Raw genomic sequence first — 1,977 nt, 5'->3', positions numbered from 1 at the left:
AAAATACAACACAAATACATAATTACTTATCATATAATATTCCAGAATGAATTCAATTTGCATGCCAATAAATTTTTTCACTTACGCACCTGACTAATGCAATCTTCATTTGAGAGCTCCGAATTGTTTTCCTGACCATCATCATGCTCATCCATCTACAAATTTTCAACACAAAAATATAATGTTGTAGGATGGCACCAAAAAATTACAACATGGTAATGCCACTCACATTCAAATTTTCCCATCCGTTCCCATTCTCTGACTGATTTCCAAGATCTGAATTTTCATCATCTGACCATTCTTCTATCCAGTTTTTCATCAGTTCTCCAAACTCCATGTCTACCACCATATCAGTTAACTCCTCGTCCGCCATTTCCTACAACAAATGATGAAAACATTATCAATGATGAAATATCTACACATAGCTCACGATCACGGATGTTATGTAAACAACCCCAACCGAGGTCGTTCAGATCTGCCAAACCAAGTCAGGAAGATGGCCACGACACCCATAGTGATCACTTTCAATCGCAAGGAGCAGCACTACAAAACCTAGCTAGATCTGTGATTACCTCTGCCGCCGGAAACCTAGGTTAGCCGCCACATGAAATAATGATAGTCCTGGTGGACACAGCCGACGGCTACCGACACTACGTGAACCCTACACTAAAGAAACCCAGATCACGAGGAGCAGCACTACCGGAACAAGATCCACGATTGCATACGCCGCCGGGTAGGTAGGTTTCCCTCCCCGCTAGGCTAACCACTATCTCTGACGGCGGCAGTTCGTTCATGTTGCCGCGAGCGAGACTAGAGGGGTGTGGGGGGATGCAGGATGCGGTACCTGTGAGCGCTAGAGATTCACGATGTTGCCGCGCCCGCTGTCCGACGAGATCGCCGGCGACGAGATAGCCCTGCGCGCCCCGCTGGAGATCTACCGCGTGAATTATGGAGCTGCGTGAATGCTCGCGAGTTGATGGAGCTGCGTGAATGATTGGATCCGGCAGGTCCTACGTGATCGTGGGGTCGTGTGATGTTTTTTTTTTCGGACCAGGTACTGTACGTATACGGTCTGGGCTATACAGGGCTTGGCAGGGCTAGACAGGGCTTGGATCTGGGCTACGGCGGACCAGAAAAAAACAAAATCACGGAAACAAAAATACCCCTCCAAAATTAGGTTAGGGGGAGCACCGGAGCAAGCCTCGTCGTCTGCATCGTGCTCGGCCACCATCCAGTAGAGCTGTTGGCATGGCAAGCTGGTAGTAGTTAGTCAGACGATGATATATAGACTGATATTTACTTCCTCTGTTCCATAAAATAAAAGTGTTTTTTTATACTAGTGTAGTATCAGAAATCACTCTTGTATTATGAGATAAAGGGAGTAATTAGCAGGAGATGATGGACCTGTGGTGCGACGGCGATGAAACCATGGGAGGCGACGTGTGTGAGGAGCTGCTCGTACCAGCTGTTGACCATGTTCCAGCCGTGCAGGAAGACGATGACGGGGTACGCGCCGGCCTCCTTGGGCGTCACCACCATCAACGGTTTGGCCAGGTTCGGGATCATGCTCTTGTCCACGTGCTTCACATCCACCTCCATTGGCCCCGCCTGGAACACCGTCGTCGCCATTGCAGCCATATCTTCTTCTCACCGCCGACGTGCCTGCGTACGCAAGTAGCCTGGAGATGGAGATGAGAGCTTGCATTGCTTGGTGCAGGAAGATGGCGCTGTATTTATACACGCGAGGCCGGGCGCAGGAGATGATGAGCTTGTGGTTGCGGATCAAGGGTCATGCAATCGTACGTGAGAGCATTATTCTTTTTCCACAAGAAATTGCAGCCATTTGTTTGTTTCGCACTGCATCCTGGCGGGCTGGTCCTTTCATCCTTCCGGAGAGTTCTTGTACTAGCAGTACGTGGTGATAGACAAAGCAAGTCGTGAGGCATGCACGGCCAGATGCCATTGTCGACGTACGTG

General features: G+C 49.2%; 1 protein-coding gene across 1 annotated transcript; it reads right to left on the bottom strand.

The window, feature by feature from the left end:
• Positions 1-1,097: 1,097 nt before the first annotated feature.
• Positions 1,098-1,692, bottom strand: LOC123114994 (chlorophyllase-2-like). Its single transcript, XM_044536318.1, has 3 exons — positions 1,405-1,692; positions 1,164-1,240; positions 1,098-1,119 (listed from the first exon to the last, which is right to left on the bottom strand). The coding sequence occupies exons 1-3, from the start codon at positions 1,636-1,638 to the stop codon at positions 1,098-1,100; spliced, it is 333 nt and encodes a 110-aa protein (XP_044392253.1). The 5' UTR covers positions 1,639-1,692.
• Positions 1,693-1,977: the final 285 nt, after the last annotated feature.

Source organism: Triticum aestivum, chromosome 5B (assembly GCF_018294505.1).
Source record: "Triticum aestivum cultivar Chinese Spring chromosome 5B, IWGSC CS RefSeq v2.1, whole genome shotgun sequence".
NCBI classification, from domain to species: Eukaryota; Viridiplantae; Streptophyta; class Magnoliopsida; order Poales; family Poaceae; genus Triticum; species Triticum aestivum.
Note: the sequence above shows the minus strand (reverse complement) of the source record. Positions and strands in the feature narration are given on the sequence as shown.

Coding starts and splice junctions, on each gene's coding strand:
- LOC123114994 (XM_044536318.1), bottom strand. CDS start 1,638: ATGGCTGCAATGGCGACGACGGTGTTCCAGGCGGGGCCAATGGAGGTG. Junction 1,241..1,404: donor TCATCGCCGTCGCACCACAG/GTCCATCATCTC, acceptor CCATGCCAACAG/CTCTACTGGATGGTGGCCGA. Junction 1,120..1,163: donor CCTAACCTAATTTTGGAGGG/GTATTTTTGTTT, acceptor GGTCCGCCGTAG/CCCAGATCCAAGCCCTGTCT.